The following is a 17,154-nucleotide window of genomic DNA, read 5'->3' as shown; positions in this document are numbered from 1 at the left end:
CAGCCTTTTTACAATGTGCATGAATATATATTTTCCTCCAATCTTAATTTAGTTTCAGAGTTTTCGTCTTGAAATTTTTAGTTCCTGCATTTTATGCCCTTTTTATATTTCTTTTTGAGTCTTAACATTCGCTTGCAACTAAATCATTAAATGTTACTTTTTGGGGGCATTTCATTTTCTTGGAATTGAATTTTGTTTTCACGGGTCATTGGATTTAAGTGTCTTAAACAAACAAACAAACAAACAAACAAACAAATAAATAAATAAGATATAATAAGAAATAAGAGGGGGGCGATGATGACTTCCTCAATGGCTCAAGGGGGCGTTTCTTTCAAAAAGGTTAAGAACCACTGTTTTAAACCAGCCTCCTTTTTAAAGTGCAAATTATGAAAATGTTGTTTTTTTAAAATAAATATTATTTTTGAGACAGACAGACAGACCAAACAAATACCTACAAGACAATCAAGAACACATAAGACAAACAAAACATATAAGCAGGGAGGTATTTCCCATACCAACTTATCCATTATATAAATTCTGACTGCAGCAGATCTTATGCCTTATTCCCATACTACATCATAGTATATCCGTGTGTATCTACACATGTTGTTTAGTCGTGTCCGACTCTTCGTGACCCCATGGACCAGAGCACGCCAGCCTCTCCTGTCTTCCACTGCCTCCCAGAGTTGGGTCAGATTCATGTTGGTAGCTTCGGTGACACTGTCCAACCATCTCATCCTCTGTCGTCCCGTTCTCCTCTTGCCTTCATAGTTTCCTAACATCAGGGTCGTTTCCAGGGAGTCTTCTCTTATGAGATGGCCAAAGTATTGGAGCCTCAGCTTCAGGATCTGTCCTTCCAGTGAGCACTCAGGGTTGATTTCCTTAAGCTGGGGGACAATATACAGCCTTGTCATACTTCTTTCCCAATTTTGAACCAATCAGTTGTTCCATATCCAGTTCTAACTGTTGATTCCTGTCCCATGTACAGATTTCTCAGGAGATAGATAAGGTGTTCAGGCACTCCCATTTCTTTAAGGACTTGCCATAGTTTGCTGTGGTCCACACAGTCAAAGGCTTTTGCATAATCAATGAAGCAGAAATAGATGTTTTTCTGGAACTCTTTGGCTTTCTTCATAATCCAGTGCATGTTAGCAATTTGGTCTCTAGTTCTCTGCCCCTTCGAAATCCATCTTGTACTTCTGGGAGTTCTCCGTTGTGAAGGGAAAGACCAGAAGCTCCGGGTCTTTCTAGTAGAGCCGACTCTCTTAAAGACTTCCAAAATGACCCAGACTAGCCCTCCCGCCTCCCCTGGTAGTAAGAAAGCTCAAGGGGCCGTCGCTCAGGAGTCAGGAGGAGCACCACCGGAAGGGAAGGTGTCATGTGCAGTGGATACCAGTGACTTGGAGGAAGCACTCAAGGGGTTAATGGCACCCGGTCCGTATAAGGAAGAATTGGAGGGAAGAAAGGAGGAGGGGTTAAACAGGGAAGAAGGAGGGCTGGGGTATATAACGGTGAAGCGGGATGATATCCCCGGTGGTTGGGAGATGGTCTGGATAGAGGATCCGTGGACCAAGCGTTGGGAGCAGGTGCGTGTGCCTCGGGAGGAGGCCGAAAGGAGACGTAAGAGGGGTCTGATGCAGAAACCTTCTTACTGGGGGGAGACTGAGGCCAAGCTCTGGCGTAAGAAGCTGGCCGAGGCGAACGAGGCGAGTGAAAGGGAGAAGGCGGCCAGGCAGGCATGGCATATAGAAGAGCTGAAGAAGATGGGCTGTTACCTGGTCCCTGGAGTGCCTCGCCAAGAGAAGGAGACCTCTCGTGGGGGTGGATGGGAGATGAAGAAACCCTCCCATTGTTGAGTCCGTTTGACCGGGAAGTAAAGGACAAGTTGTTGGGGGAGGTCCCTGTTGGACCTTGGGACTCTGAACCTGTTAAAACTGTTTTTGAAACCACATGGATACCCTTGCCCGAGCCGGCTGCCGGACAAGAGAACAAACCAGAATCACCAGTAAAAAATGACGTTCCGTTTATTCCAGTTAATAAAGAAAAGTTAACAGCAGAAAAAGCGGTGTTGACTCCTTCTTGGGAAGAGCGGGAAGCCCCAAACAACAAACCCTCACATCCGTCCCTCCCATTTTTGTATTTTATCATGTCCATCTTTGCACAAACCGCTCCTTTAATATCTCCAATTTTCCTGAACAGATCTCTGGTTTCTCCTTTTCTATTATTTTCCTCTATTTCTTTGCATTGTTCATTTAAGAAGGCCCTCTTGTCTCTCCTTGCTGTTCTTTGGAAGTCTGCATTCAATTTTCTGTAACTTTCCCTATCTCCCTTGCATTTTGTTTTCCTTCTCTGCTATTTGTAAGGCCTTGTTGGACAGCCCTTTGCTTTCTTGTATTTCCTTTTCTTTGGGATGGTTTTTGTTGCTGCTTCCTGTACAATGATACGAGCCTCTATCCAAAGTTCTTCAGGCACTCTGTCCACCAAGTCTACTTCCTTAAATCTGTTCTTCACTTCCACTGTGTATTCATAAGGGATTTGGTTTAGATTATACCTGACTAGCCCAGTGGTTTTTCCTACTCTCTTCAGTTTAAGCTTGAATTTTGCTATGAGAAGCTGATGATCAGAGCCACAATCAGCTCCAGGTCTTGTTTTTGTTGACTATCTAGAGCAGGGGTCAGGGAACACTTTTTACCTTTTACCCCCCAAAATATTTATATACACCAACATTACCCCCCTGATTTGAAAGGAAGGATCTCAGTCACACATGTCTTGGTCATGCGAGGCCAGTTGAGCACTTCCACCGAAGCTTCATCGCCCACGCCCAGGCCGCCACCGCCACTGTCTCCTCTGCCTGTGCTCAGTCCTTGGCCCCACAGGGGTGGCTCCCCTTCTCTGCTGGCAGGCGGCTCCTGGGCGGCCGTTGAAGAGCAGCAGGTGGCTTGCCCTCTGGGGGTACCTGAAGCTGCCTCCCGCTCTGGCATTGGCGGCTGCTCGCCAGGGCAGCCACATCTGGCCTCAGTGTTGGGGCTCCCGTGGGCCTTGCCATCGAAGTGCCATGACAGCTGCCACACGGAGGGTGAGAGGCTCCATCAAGCCCACCTGGCCGGCACGGAGGCACTGCCGAAGGAAGCTGCGCAGCTGGGCGAGCATCACTGCTGCCCAACAGGCTCCTCCGGGGACAAGGTATAGGGGTGCAATGGCGATGTCCCGGTGCCAGGAGGCTGAGCCTGGCTCGGGCCATCATCATGGCCGCGCCTGCTCCACTCCACCACGATCCACCTCTCCAGGCACTGGAAGGAGAGCTCTTCCTGGCCGAGGCGCTCTGGCCACTTGCCCTGGCCTTGACCTCTGCCATGGCCAGCCTCACTGCCGCCGCCTCAGCTGCCCTACGCTGCCAGCTGGGGCCGTCCATCATCCACATGGCACAGTTGCAGCTGGGCCAGAGAAGGGGTCAGGGACCTTCCCCTCTGGACAGAAGAGGAGGAGGGAACGGGGTTGGGGTTGCGTCCTCATTACCCCCAAGATTTTCATTTTTACCCCATTTGGGGTAATTTACCCCTGTTCCGTGACCATTGGTCTAGAGCTTCTCAATCTTTGGCTGCAGAGAATACAGTGGTGCCCTGCATAGCGACATTAATCCGTTCCGGATTAATCGTCGCTATGCAGAAACATCGCTAAACAGAACGGAAAAAGCCATTTCGTTTAATGTGTTCCTATGGCTCCCAAACTCACTGTTGTGCGAAGTTCCTCCATAGCGACGCCATTTTCGCGCCCTCGGTAAGCGAGGGCAGGGCGCGAAAACGCTTCCGGCGGCCATTTTGGGCACCCGGCGGCCATTTTGGAACCGCCGATCAGCTGTTTTAAAAAACATTGCAATGCAAAGATCGGTAAGCGAAATGCTTACCAATAATCGCAATGCGATGTTTTGCCTATTCAGAACATCGCAATGCAATCGCATTAGCGATCTAAAAAAAATAGATCGCTATGTGGATTCGTCATTAAACGGTGCACTCGTTATGCGAGGCACCACTGTATAATCAATCTGATTTCAATATTGCCCATCTGGTGATTTCCATGTATAGAGTCGCCTCTTGTGTTGTTGGAAAAGAGTGTTTGTAATGACCAGCTTGTTCTCTTGACAAAACTCTATTAGCCTTTGCCCTGCTTCGTTCTGAACTCCAAGGCCAAACTTCCCTGTTGTTCCTTTTATCTCATTCCAGTCCCCTAGAATGAGAAGAACATCTTTCTTTGGTGTCAGTTCTAGAAGGTGTTGTAAGTCTTCATAAAATTGGTCAATTTCTTTCTCCTCAGCATTGGTGGTTGGTGCATAAACTTGGATTATTGTGATTTTGAAAGTTCTGCCTTGGATTCGTGTTGAATTATTCTATCATTTTTAAGATTGTATCTCAGTACAGCTTTTCCCACTCTTTTGTTGACTGTGAGGGCTACTCCATTCCTTCTACAGGTTTCTTGCCCATAATAGTAGATATGATAATCGTCTGAATTGAATTCACCCATTCCTGTCCATTTTAGTTCACTGACGCCCATGATGTCAATGTTTATTCTTGCCATCTCCTGTTTGACCACATCCAGCTTACCAAGGTTCATAGATCTTACATTCCAGGTTCCTATGCAGTATTTTTCTTTGCAGCATCGGACTTTCCTTTCATTTCCAGGCACGTCCACAGCTGAGCGTCCTTTCGACTTTGGCCCAACCACTTCATTAGCTCTGGAGCTACTTGTCCTTTCCTCCGCTCTTCCTCAGAAACATGTTGGATGCCTTCTGACCTGAGGGGCCCATCTTCCAGCATCATATCTTTTAGCCTTTTGTTTCTGTTCATGGGGTATTCTTGGCAAAGATACTGGAGTGGCTTGCCAATTCCTACTCCAGGTGGATTGCATTTAGTCAGAATTCTCCACTATTATCTGCCCGTCTTGGGTGTCCCTGCACGGCATAGCCCACAGCTTCTCTGAGATACTGAAGCCCCTTCACCATAACAAGGCAGCAATCCATGAAGAGGAACTATCAAAATACGTACCTGATGAAAATATGAGTGTCTTGTGATAAGGCCTAAAAGACAAATTTAGTGAATGTCGCTTTCATAGAATCAGAATCTCATAGATGGTCAGATATTCCAATGTACAACACTGATGAAAATAAAACTTACTAAAGGAAATTCTGGCTTCCAGAACAAGATGATTTGGGGGCAAAGACTCTCACTTAGATTGGATATTGTGTAATTGTGTTAAATGCAACCAGACTTGAAAATTCTTTTGGGAAATATATGGCACACTGTAGCTCAGCCATAGCTAATCCTTATTAAAGAGGGGAAATACATTTTCCTGACAAAGAATCAGGAAAAGGCATATTTAATTTCAGTTAAAAATGGGACCAAGAACAGTTGTTATAGTTGTGAATCCCTAATGCATTTCGCAGCAGACATTCTCCAAGTCTTACTACAACTATAGTGTCATCATTGCCTCTGAAGTTGGCAACATAACGGATTAATCGCTTCCCCTTACACAGCATTATTATTATTGCTTTGACAGCACTTCTGTTATTCTGATGAAGAAAAAATCCTCAGCACAAGTATTATTTTTTTAAATGTTCTTTGCAAAAACATGATTTTTAAAGGTACTAAATAACTATATAGTGTGAGAATGAAGTTGGGCATAATGTATTTTTTTTTTTTTTAGAAATGCGACATACGTTTAATCTAAATTTGTAATATGGGAACCATATCTAAATTTTTATCATGTATACATGTGCTTTTAATTCCTCATTTTCCACGTTTGTCTCTTGTCTTTTCTCTTACACTGTCCTCTTTAGAGTTCTTCTTATAGAGTTGTTCTTTGTGTCTTCATCTTGTTATTGAGCAGAATGATTAAATCAATATATTGTGGATACTACTGAAATATCTTCATTAGAAAGCTGCAGTGCAGAAAATAACCAATATCTTACTGTTCATATTGGCCTGTTTGGTTGGTTTGAAATAGTGGCCCAAGTTCAGTGGTATATGTTAGTATCATGAAACGGGGACTTCCGCCTTTGCCCACTCCAACTGCAGGCTTCCATGGTGTCACTCCTGCTCCACAGCATCTCCCAGCCCTCCAGAGCAGGTTTCAGGGTACATAGGGGGCCGAGAGTTGGAGATAGAGGCTGTGGATGTAAGAGGGGACTATAAATTCTGGTGAAAATAGTTGGATCCAGTAGAAACATGCCATCAGATTCTGACAAAATGATACAATCCAGTCAGAGTAAGAGACTTTAAAGTCCATTAAAGAGAGAAGGAATTCAAAATGTGTGTGCTCCACTTTCCTTTCAAGAATGGTAGAATATTAGAACATTAAAAAGCTGAAATGGGTTGGACCAAAAGGATTTTGGTATTTTAGACTGGCATTACGTTGCTTTCCTACAAAGAGTAAGACAAAGAAGGTGAATTTCTGTCTGGTGAGGACTAGATTCTTAACAGCAACAAGAGGTGGAATAACTTTGTGTTTACCCATACATTCTGCTCCAGGAGTGTTAACAGGAAGGCCACTTCAAGTACATTAAAAAGATTATTTAGCCATAAACCAACACATTATACAGTTCCAGTTCATATAATTGAGAAAGGACAGGCCTTTTCGTCATTACTCCTTGAAATGTTCATGTGAGCACAAAGCTTTGACTGTTGACGAGAATGTGTCCAGCTCTATTATCCCAGTGGAGCCCCTAAAGAGATTTGTGTCACAGTATTAATATTTAAATTGTTTTGCTCTTTGTATTTGTATTTCAGCAGGCTTTACTGCATTGGAAAAAAGTAGTAATCTTCCTACGCCAGTAAAAGCATGGTGTTTTTATACAGTGTCATAAAATAGGTAGACAAGTTATACATGTTCAGGTGTAACATTTCTGGAGATAAAAATAAGAACACGAACATATAAGAACCATTTTGGATCAGACCTAAGATTTAGACCAGAATTCTGTTCACACTGGATGCAGCTGCTTGCCATCGATAATTCCACAATAAGCAGGACACACACTCCTCATGCTATTCAGCAGCTCTTACATAGAGGCGTACTCCCCGGGTACTTTAGGGAATACTTTTCCACCTAGTAGGTGCCAATGATGACCCTGTTCTTCATAAGTCATGGATTAGAAACAAGTTTAAGCATCCTCTGTTTCCTTTTGCATATTTGAACCGACTTCCTCATTTGTTAAACTACAGTTTTAGATGTCATGGGAACCTTTGGGTTTAACAGACAAAAAAACTGTGGTCTAAAACTGGGTGTATGAAGGGGAGAAAGGAATACTGTGTCCCATAACTTGTTCCTGATTCTAATTTACTAGACTAGAATTATGACTTAATTGAACCATTGCTTCCTATTTTGTGAATAACTGATTACGATGATGCAGATGGCCTTTGTCTAGGATATATATTATTATTAATGTAAAGTTCTAAAATGGTTGGTGCCAATGAATGTATTTTGGGAAAGTATTTATACTGCTGCTTTCCCTCCCAACAGGCTGAAAAGGTGGCTTACAATTATAACATTTCCATCTAAAACAATCTGACTAAATGTCAGAGGCTTAACTAATTTCATTTATTATTGAATGACACCAAAGAAAAGCAGCTATTCAGTTCCCACTGAAATGTAGGATTGTGCTATACTTTAAGAGAGACTGTTTATATAATTGTAACCTAAAGCAATAAAGTCTTGTGACATAGAAAAAAGATTCTTTGACATTCTATGTGTATTTTATTGCCAAGTTTGGATATTAGTACAGGACTTAATCATTTTATCCATTGCAGTGCATAGTGCTCATTAATGCAAAGGCTATTAAAATGGAAGCAAAGCTACATTGGATGGATAAATGCAGTAATAAAGTTTAATCCGGTATAATAATAATAGTGATGGCCAAACGGGTTTCTAGTACTGTCTCTCACATAAAAGACAGTGTTCTGTTTTAATAATAAAACACTTTCTCAAAGAAATATGTAACATGAACCATTTACATTTCTCCACCATGCATATTGTTCAGCAATCAGAAACTATGTCAAGGTTACAGGGCACCAAACTTAATGCTGAGGATTAGACAAGTCAGAGTTCTGAATGAACAATGGTCTGTTCACTTCTGTGAATTTTAAAACATATTAACCCTTGCAGATGCAGTCCAGTAGTGCTGGTAGCCATACAGTGGGGTCTTGACTTGCAAACTTAATCCGTATTGGAAGGCGGTTCGCAAGTCGAAAAGTTCTTATGTCGAATCTGCATTTCCCATAGGAATGCATTGAAAACCATTTAATGCATATCTGCTCTTTTCCGTCCATAGAAACTAATGGGAAGCTGCTATTCCGCCTTCTGCCACTAGAGGGGGATATTTTGTTTCTTTTTTTCTTAGGTCAAGAAAAGTTCAGGAAAGCAGGGAACACTTTGCAAAGCACTTTTGAAATCTTTTTTTTTCAACAAAGCTAATTTTAAAACATGTTTTAAAGCATGTTGTGCTGATTTTTTCAGCACAATGACACACAGGCAGGAGTCTGGAACTCACATCTTAGCCCAGTCTTTGCAGCAAGCATCAGAAGCCAATTTTTCTGCCCAGTGCATGCATATATCCTATCCAGCACAGATCCACAGGAAAAAAATACCCCGCCAAAACTAAAGCTCTGCAAGCCCCTGGGGCTGCAAAAAAACACAAAGCAAACACAAACATAACCCCAGCAGCCCAATCCCACCCTGCAAAAGACCAGAAAAAAAGTTTTTAAAAAACAGAAAGCAGAACCTTACCTGCACCGCTGCTGCCAGGAGGCCTCCCAGATTCTAACCCCCCCTGCCTTTTTGGTTCGTACGTCAATTCTCCGTTTGCAAGTCAAAATGGATTTTTGCGGACGGAGAAGTACGTAACTCAAAAAGTTCGTACCTTGGGCCATTCGCAAGTCAAGACCCCACTGTATATGGTTGAGGCAGTAATTTTATTTATATTCCAGTCACAGCAAGGATACAGTGGTTTGTAACCTAAAATATCAAGAAATTGTGGACTCTTCATTGTGTTCTCTGTGTTTCACATAATTTGAGAGTGCTGCGCCTGCACGAACACTCCTCGCAGAACTTTTCAAAGCTTTAGCCTCAAGTTGTATTTTCCCTTGCTTTTAGCATGCATGCTACACACACTTTCCTCAGTCCTTTTTTGCTCTCTGGAGCAACATTCTAGGATCACTGAGCTCAAAAAGTGATTTTTAAAAAATAGCCTCTATAAAACTTATCTTTACTTACCCTTTACCTTCATCAGCACTTCTTAACCTCAAAAGTTACTTCACCCTTTTCCCCCTCCCCTTCATCATTTTTTCTAATGGTTCATATTTGGCAGTTTATGACCTCAATGGCTGTTCTGGCTGTGGAGCAAAAATACCTCAGGCAAATGGCCATTATCAGTGCTTATTGTGCTTAGGAGAACCTCATTTAGTAAAATTTTGAACAGTCTGTAATGGGTTTACTAAACTGACTCTAGAAATACCTGTCACGTTTAAAATCATACTTTTGGGAAAAATCTTTGAGGGCAACAGACACTGTAACTAAGACCACTACTGCTAGACAGTCAACATCAAAACAAGCAAAAAACTGTGGGATCTGAGTCTTAAGAATTTACCCACCCTGGAATATGTAACTGTTACAAAGGACAACATCCTTTGAAGAAAGGAAGAGCTCATCAGTTGAGACAAACAGTAAAAAGGATGAGCCTTTCAGACTTCAGGTGCAGTCAGTCAGAATCACACGCAGTGGAACTTGCAGCAGACCTACAAAATGAAAGCCAAAATATTGGTTCCATTTCAGATGGGGAGCTGCATAGTCCCATCACTACAGAGCTTTTGCACTGTCTTCACCGAAGCTCTTAACTCCAAGGGCCCTTATCACACCCCCCAAAAAACATCAACACAGAGGTCAAATTCAAAATCCAGAACATGTTCATGGTCTTCTATCCCCTCCTGGAAAATCTGTTCCTCTGAGATTGAAATCACAATCCAAGATTTGCCTACAATTGCCACAGTACAGGGAACACAGTTGCTCTAGGTCTCTGGAGTCCAGTGGACTCTCAATATCGTAGAGACTATTCTTGACTGCAAAAGAGAAAGTGAAATTACCAATGTGTCACAACCTCTTAACATGTCACAAAGAATCGGTAGAACAACTGAAGTTGATTGCTTGGAGAACACCTCACCAATAAACCATATTCTGCAGCAAGTTAAAAAACTACTATACCTATAAAATATTGTGTGCCTATACATGGAACAAATTTATAGAATATGTGTCATCAGTTATTGAGAGTAGTCAATCAACCTCAGTACTGACTACTCTTAAATTTCTCCTTCATCTTAAGCAATTGAGATTGTCAAATTCATCTTTGAAAATGCTATTTAGCTGAGATAGTAGCACATCAACCTAAAAATCATCCATAAAGGGTATTAAAAAATACTTAACCAGATGTAACTCTGCCACAGGAACCTTAGTCTCTTGCTTTAGTGTTGATAGAGCTGACAAAGAATCCCTTTGAGCCTATGGCAACAACAGAGCTCAAACTGTTAAAACAGTATTTCTAATTGCTATTACTTCAGCAACAATAGCAAGTGAAATTGATTGAGCCGTGATGCACTGTATATTCAATTCAGCAAAGACAAGGCAATGCTGTATATACTTCCTATCAAGAGTGGTATCATCATTTCATTGGTCTCAGCTAGAGATGGGCACTCAACATGATTTGGCAGTTTGGTGCAGTTCTCTGGATTGGCCCATAGGTCTTGTGCAGGCGTCCCAGATTCTGTATCCCACCTCTTCCCATGAGTGCCCACTCACAGGAGGAAGCAAGGCAGGGGAGGCCACAGAGTGCCGAATCTGGGGCACCCAAACTATACCTGTGAGCCTGCTCCAGAGAACTATGCCAAACTTTGAAAAATATGTGCCCATCCCTAGTCTCTACCACTGATATTACCATCTTTTTCTCTATTACCACAAAATGCTTTGGAGAGAACATTGTGTATCTTAGATGTGAAGAAGGCTCTAGCATTCTATTTATCGAGGACTAAAGAGTTCAGAAAAACACTCTTCTTTTTGTTGTCAAGGCCCTATGAAAGGCTGTCCAGTATCTTGATAGCATCTCAAAATGGGTACTTAATACAATAAAACTGGTCCACGACATCACAAGAATTAATTTGCCTTCAAATATTAAAATGCATTCAACTAGATCGATGGCTTCTTCAGCAATATTCACGTAAGGGGTTGATACTCAAAACATCTGCAGCAACATTGTCTCAAACTCTCATGTTTGTAAATAATTATAGACTTGATTTGAGAATTCAAAAAGATACTTTCTTTGAGAAAGCAATACTGTCTTTTGATGGGACATACCACCTCCAAGAACTAAGCTTCTTTGAGTAGTCATCTATGTATTCACACAACCCACTTGTCTCCCTACTGTTCTCTCACCAAGTATAATATACCATTTTGTGGTGGATTGGGTTGAGACTGAGGGAAACACGTGGCTAAGTAATGGCAAGACTCAAGGTCAAAGCTCTGGAAAGTTCAATTAGGACTGTTAGTGCAGACCCCAAACCCCCAGTTGTATGAATGCGTAGATGACAATTTAAAGAACACAGTTACAGATATCTTTTTCTGTTCTTTTTTCTTTTTCTTTTTGGAGGGGGGGAGTTTGTTGACAGATGAGTGTTTAGCTAGCAGATCTACCATAGGAAAAATTATATGAATATATATAACTTCTAAAATTCTGCTTCTAGGAGCTGTTCTGCAGGAAGGTTCAGGAAGGCCAGATGTCATTAGAATGTGACACAGAATGCAAGGAAATGAAGCGGAAAGCTTCTGAGGTAATTTGTCTCTTATGGTTATAATATATTCTCTCTGCTTCAAGAGAAAAATGAGTGCAGAATTATTTACCATGATTGGGGAAAAAGAATGCCATTAAATCAGATGTTCAAAAGTTTAAATTTCACCTTAGGGTGTATAATGTGGAATGTTTCTCACTGTTCTGCTGTCTATGGAAAATTGTTAATACTTCAACACACTTTTTATGTTTTGTTACATTAGTGCTTTAACAACTATTCACATCTGTTGCTGTCTGCCTTTTGTTTCAATTTTGCATATATCTTCAACAAAGATTTTATAAGAGTTGTGCATAGCTTGTTCTGTTGGAAAGGGACAGATTGACTTGATGCTTTCTCAAATTCACTATAATGAGGTACAGGCTAGGGCTAGAAAATGCCACGTGCCTTGAGACAGTACAAAGTAAATGACATCTCCCTACCAAGTGGCACTATATTTTTTGAGTAGCAGGTGTTAGAGGTGAGCTGTTGCTAACATGTCCTACTTGGCACCCAGTTGCCCATTGTGAGAAACAGATGTGCAACACAGATCTGTTTCAGACTGGTCCTCTAAAGAAGGCTGTTTGTCCACTTTCATGTCCAGTATGAAGCCCTACTGCTGTAGCTTTGCCCCTGTACCCAAGTTATTTAGCAGAAGACTACCAAACGTGTTAGGAAGTATTGCCAGCAAAAAGATTTAAATATGTTTGGAACAATTTTTGGCCAAGCCATTGAAAAGGCCCAGACTTTTAGTGGGTACATGACAGGAAAGCTTACAAAGCTTATTTTCAAAATAACATTCCTTCTTCTTAAAAAATGAAGCATATCGACATGTTGATATCAGAACATTTTGTCTTGAACCTTTACAATATCCAAAATTACATACAGTACCACCCTTCTTGAAGGAAGGGGGGACTGTAGCATAGTAGTGGTAAGCACATGCTTTCATTGCAGAATGTCACGAGTTCAGTTCCTGGCATCTTCTGTTTCTAGGGGAGCATGCCTGGGAAAGGCTTCTGGTTGTGTTTTTGAAAAGCCTCTGACAGGATGGCATGGCTTGTACTTGTCTGATTTCAGATGGTCACATTAACCATGGGAAATATTACATGCTCCAGTTCAAAGGAATAAGTCTGTACTGTGTCTCGGATAGAAAATGGTAGCTGTGTATGTGCTAATTATTTTTACATTCATATAGATTAAAGAAGCAGAAGCCAGAGCTGCCTTTGAAGAGGATAAACGAAGGCAACAGGTAGCAACTTACCTTTTTTTCCCTTCTATTGCACTGGGGAAAACAATAAATTCTTTTTGGCTGTAATCCTACATACATATTCAATTTTACTACAGTTAAATCAAGTGTAGCTTTATTAATTTATTATTTTAATTTGTATACTACTTCTATTAGTGCTAAAGCACTACTCTGAGCAGCTTGAATCCAGGTTAAACTGCTTGATTCCTGCTCTCTTTTAAACAGTTCAAGTGGTTTTGTTTTATTGACATGAAATTATATTTGGGCAATGGAGGTGAAGGAACACACAAATATTAGGTTTCTGACCACCAAAAAAAAGTTATCCTTAATGACTGAAGCTGAAGTGGTCATTATCAATAAATTTCATTATGCTTTCCTTGTTAGTACATAATGGTAAGCCATGAATTACTTCTGTGTGGATCAGCATCACCAAGCATGTGGAATTTTATATATACTCCATTTCTTCTCTTTTCAGGCAGCCTAGAGCTGTGGTTCTCAAACTGGGGTCCCCAAATGTTCTTGGACTGCAATTCCCAGAAGCCTTCACCACTTGCTGTGCTGGCCAGGATTTCTGAGAATTGCAGTCCAAGAACATCTGGGGACCCAATTTTTAGAACCAGTGGCCTAGAGGAAGATGTCTGCTGAGTTTAACATCTTCAGACTTAGATGGCCTGACTTTAAAAAAGTCAATTTTTGAACAAGCCACTGTCAAGGCAAGGTTTAAAAACTGATTTTTTAAAATCATTGGCTTTTTAAACCAACATTCCTAGTTTGCAGGCAACACAAACATTCTTTGAAAGGAAAATAAAACTTGGCAGAAATCTTTCTGGCCTTACAGTAGGAAAGTGGGGAACATTTTAGCTTTGTGCTTTGCTTAGGCTCATAGAAGCCTATCTATGTAGTGCTAAACCACCATTTGATGTTACATGCAGGCACAGCTACCATGCTGAGCTACAGTTTGTTAACCTTTGATTCAGTGCTACACAACAGATTTAACTTTTACTTCCCATGTACCAAGGCATCTTTTCTGCATGCATTACAAGACCTTTTATCACAAAATGAAAGAATATGTAAATAGTGCCAAACATTACTGATGCCTCTGTGAAGATGGAGAAATGGCAGTGCTTATGTATGCCAAATGTGATTCTGTAATTATATTTTTGCAAAAAAAACCCACAAAAACATAATCATTTTTTACATGTTTGCAGTAACATTTTAACAGTTTCCCTCCCCTCCTGCATTTTTCTGCTATCTAGGCTGAACTGAAGGCTTTTGAAAACAAATTAAAAGGGCGTCGGAAGAACAAGAGAAAAAAGGATGAAGTTCAAGTGGAAAAGTCAGTTTGGCAAAAACACAAGAACATGATTGTGCTGCCAATATGCGGAGTTGCGGTTGTAATGATTGCATGGATCATAGCCTACAGTGACTGAAAACTTAATATTCATTTCAGTGCATTTCAGTATGATGATAAGTAACTACTACAGTTATACAGTGTATAAATCAGGATGGTAGTGTTCAGCTGGGGGGGGGGAGCCACTCGATATGATATCCCCAAAGCAATTTAAAATACACTATAAGTAGTCACTCCATGACATGAATTTTAAGCAGCTTTCACATTATTATTTGAAATGGATCTCTGAGTGAGACCACTTAAGTACTGTTCTTAACATTTACATTCCTTGTGGTAATATTTGAGGATTTTCATGCATGCCCCAGTTGAGCACTTAGTTTGTGAAATATCTCTAATAGGGCTGATGTCCTCATATGTGGAAAGAGGAATCAGAGGACTTTCTTCTTCCCATATCTACTGTCTACCAAGAGATATCTGAAAGCCTCAGTCCTAGCAGTCATTATAGATATACCATCAGTACTAGATGCAGTTGGTTTTGCTTGCTGTAGCACTCTCCTGCCTGTGAAGATAATCTTTGTTTGGTTCAGAGCACTTGACATAAAGTGCAAGTAGTTTGCCCCAGGTTGTGCATCAGATTATTACCTGAATAGAAGTCAGTAGCCAAAATCCTATTGGTGTTTGTGTTGACTTGTAACAGTTCATTGCAGCTCTTTGGTGAGGATTTATCTTAGTTGCATGCCTGGTCGTGTGCCTAGTTGCACAACTGGGATGTGTTCTAACACCTTGCTAATTAGTTCTGGCAAGTTATGTCAACTTTACACAAACAGTAGTAGGATTCTGGCCACTATTTTAACTTTTTAGGTCTTTAAAATAAAACATTAAATTAATCTGGCTGCCTTACAGTCCTAATTATACTTTGTCAGAAGTTGCTTTTCTTACTACAGTGCCAGCATTTTGTCTGTACCCCAGAGATACATTTTGTTAAAGATCCTGTTTCTAAAAATGAATGTGGCTTTTTCTCATAGACCTCTTTCAACACTGATCTCATGCAGACTATTTATGGTTTTTCCTTTTTAATTCAGATTTTAATTTGTTTTTTCATGTATCCAACAAGTAAAATTCTCTAAATCAGAATAAAGACAGATATATCTATCCTTCTGAAAAATAGTTTTCATGAAACCAAATTACTAAATAAATATGTACTGTATATCTGCTTTGTGTTTCTCACATTTTAGAGAGCAGGATGTGTACTGATGGTAAATTAATTATTGATTCAGGTGTAGAGAAGTAGAAAATGCTGGCTTGAATGGATGCTCTCAAAATCATGTTTTTAAGTGTAAAGTGAAGTAGTAATTTAACTGTGTACTTAATTTGGTAGATATTTTTGTAAACAAACATCCTTGCTGCAAACTGTTGAGAACTAAAGCATTAAGCTAATAATTCAAAACCTGAACTGTTACTGAACTGTTCCATTTCTCTTTTATGTACTTTAATTTATCACTTGAAATATTATAATGTTCTGATTCCTATTTAAATAATGCTCACGTTAAGAAATTGTTGAACCCAGGTTCCCCATTTAGGCCAGACTTTCAAGGTGACATCTGATAGGAATAATATGAAGTCCTATATTTTTAGGATTATTAGCCCTGAATCTGTGCCATGTGAACTTTAGAGAAATAAAGGCTGCAAAGATATTTCTGCTTTTGACTTGCCATTTTTGCAAAAGAATGAGGTTAGATTGGCTTTTCCATTACTTAAAAGGAGGTAAAATACTTTAAAGAGGTTTGTTCTGCTGTTCTGTTTTTTAAAAAACCAACAGCTAAACGCCTAGATAGTGAGTCATTGACTCCCTGTTTAATGGATACTTTTATTAGTCTTACTTGTCACTACGTGTGGTAGTGTTGAATCCTTTAGTTCTGCATCCTTATTAAAACATGTAAAAAAAAACATGTCTGTGTCAAAACATAAATTCTGTGATAGCCAATAGCAGATTAAGCCTTATGTTTGTGTATTACATAGTTAAATCAATCAGTGTTCTTTTAACTGTTAATGAATTTTTTTAGTTTCTTTAACTGGAGAGATAAGCCTTTTAGGTATTTTGACACCGATATTAAAATATTTGTATTTCTTCCACTTGGTTGTCCAGATAATGTTTATTTATTATTTATGTATTCAAAATGTTCTTACCCTGCCTTCTTAAGAGGACTCAAGATATTTATGTATCTTCATTTGAAAGAAACTGATTGTTTTGTGTTTTGGATATTCAGCTATGGGAGAACCAAAAATTAGACGTGTGTATACAATTTTAGAATGGTTTACCACCACTTATACAAAAAATTAGAAGGAACTGTTCTTTCTACAATAGAGCATGTGTTTAGCATGGAGAACATTCCAAGTTTCATTTCTCAAGATCTTTAGTTAAAAGACTCTTGGGTAGCACTTAATATGCTACTGGCCTGAGTTCCTAGAGGGTCACTGCTAGAGCAGACAGTACTGGGCTAAATATTCACCTGGCAGCTTATTAAATTTTGATGACTATTTCTAAACCTGTTTCTAGTTTTTTTATTTTTATTTTTTTATTTCTCTACAATTAGAAAAGGATGAACAATACCTGGTGAGATCTTGGAAGTTAGCAAGTTAGTAGTTGTGTATTGTAATACTAGTTTCCAAGGAGTTTTATTTCCTGTGTGCTAGTAACTTATCCC

General features: G+C 40.2%; 1 protein-coding gene across 1 annotated transcript in view; it reads left to right on the top strand.

Moving 5' to 3' along the window:
- The window catches only part of NFXL1 (nuclear transcription factor, X-box binding like 1), a 92,104-nt gene extending 75,522 nt beyond the window's left edge, over window positions 1–16,582 (top strand). The window contains exons 20-22 of the mRNA XM_020789633.3: window positions 11,772–11,858; window positions 13,048–13,101; window positions 14,355–16,582. Of these exons, the coding sequence (XP_020645292.3) occupies window positions 11,772–11,858; window positions 13,048–13,101; window positions 14,355–14,528 (315 nt within the window). The 3' untranslated portion in view covers window positions 14,529–16,582. The remainder of the gene's footprint in view (window positions 1–11,771; window positions 11,859–13,047; window positions 13,102–14,354) is intronic.
- Window positions 16,583–17,154: the final 572 nt, after the last annotated feature.

Source organism: Pogona vitticeps, chromosome 5 (genome assembly GCF_051106095.1).
Source record: "Pogona vitticeps strain Pit_001003342236 chromosome 5, PviZW2.1, whole genome shotgun sequence".
Lineage (NCBI taxonomy): Eukaryota > Metazoa > Chordata > Lepidosauria > Squamata > Agamidae > Pogona > Pogona vitticeps.
This window is presented reverse-complemented; position numbering and strand designations above follow the sequence as displayed.